The sequence below is a fragment of the Cynara cardunculus genome, unplaced genomic scaffold, assembly GCF_001531365.2.
Source record: "Cynara cardunculus var. scolymus isolate 2C unplaced genomic scaffold, CcrdV1 Un_Scaffold_2961, whole genome shotgun sequence".
NCBI classification, from domain to species: domain Eukaryota; kingdom Viridiplantae; phylum Streptophyta; class Magnoliopsida; order Asterales; family Asteraceae; genus Cynara; species Cynara cardunculus.
In genome coordinates, this window is record NW_020201293.1 from 1 (window position 1) to 1249 (window position 1249).

The 1249-nt window shown below is 43.1% G+C and overlaps 1 protein-coding gene across 1 annotated transcript; it reads left to right on the top strand.

Moving 5' to 3' along the window:
• The first annotated feature begins 40 nt into the window (after window positions 1-40).
• On the top strand, window positions 41-496 carry LOC112503410. Its single transcript, XM_025107447.1, has 2 exons — window positions 41-192; window positions 310-496. Exons 1-2 carry the CDS (start codon window positions 41-43, stop codon window positions 494-496), a joined length of 339 nt encoding a protein of 112 aa, XP_024963215.1.
• Window positions 497-1249: the final 753 nt, after the last annotated feature.

Sequence of the window (1249 nt, forward strand, 5' to 3'; positions counted from 1 at the left end):
ACTTTGGGCTTACCGTACCGCTTTCAAGACTCCATTAGGCATGTCTCCGTACCAACTTGTTTTTGGAAAATCTTGTCACCTTCCGTTAGAGTTGGAATATAAAGCATTTTGGGCTATTAAGGAACTTAATATAGATGCAACTCTAGCGGGAGAGAAAAGAAAGTTCCAACTCAATGAGTTGGAAGAGTGGAGGTACCAAGCCTACGAAAATGCCAAAATTTACAAAGAAAAAACGAAAAAGTGGCATGATCGTAGGAGCAATCAAAGAATTTTTTAGAAAGGTCAAAAAGTGCTCCTTTTTAATTCTAGGTTGAGGCTTTTCCCCGGAAAGCTCAAATCTAGATGGTCGGGACCTTTTACTATTGTCGAAGTGGGAAAATTTGGAACTATCGATCTTTTGAACCCACAAGACAATACGGTTTTTAAAGTGAATGGGCATCGGGTTAAGCATTTCTTCCCCGAAGAAATGCAAGATCCACGCCAAAAATCTCTTTGATAGACTGTTGAACTTTCTGTTGTAAATAGTGTAAATATTTTTTTTATTGTACTTCTTGTTTATTTCCAGCAGCTATGCTCACTGTGGGCATCTCGTGCTCACAGTCGGCAGTGGGTTTTGGTTATATATTTTTAAAATATTGGCGGGTCTTTGTGGATTTTTTTCCAGGGAAAAGAAAAGGAAAATAAGAAAAGCAATGAGGTTATTTTTGAAAAATGGTAATGATGGTTTTTATGACAATGGTGGCTTGTGTAAGGGATTTGACTAGTACCATGACATCATTTGTTTCACATCACTTGTACTATCAAGGACATTGCATGAAAATTGGGTGGTTTCCTATGTTTAACCCCATCGGTTACCTATGAAAAGGGGGGGAAAAAGACTTCACTTTTAGTTTTATGTTTTACTATTCACTTTCTTCTCTTTTTCTCATGGCGCGGACAAGAAATAACCCCACCGGCCGACCACCATTCCGACCACCTGCTCGACGCTCATCTCGATGGCCGACGACCGGCGACACTCCCGTTCTGACGTGGCATCCAGCAACACCTCTCTCGCCGGATCCCATTGCGTTCGCTCCACCAGCGCGGGAACCATCCACCACCATCACCGGACTACCCACCACCGTCACCGTCGATTACGACGAGTTTCACGCCGTCGTTACCCTGGTATGTATTGCTCCTACTCCTCCCCTATTCTCCACCGTTTTTACCCCATCCACCATAATACACACTAATCCAACCCCCGGTGCCG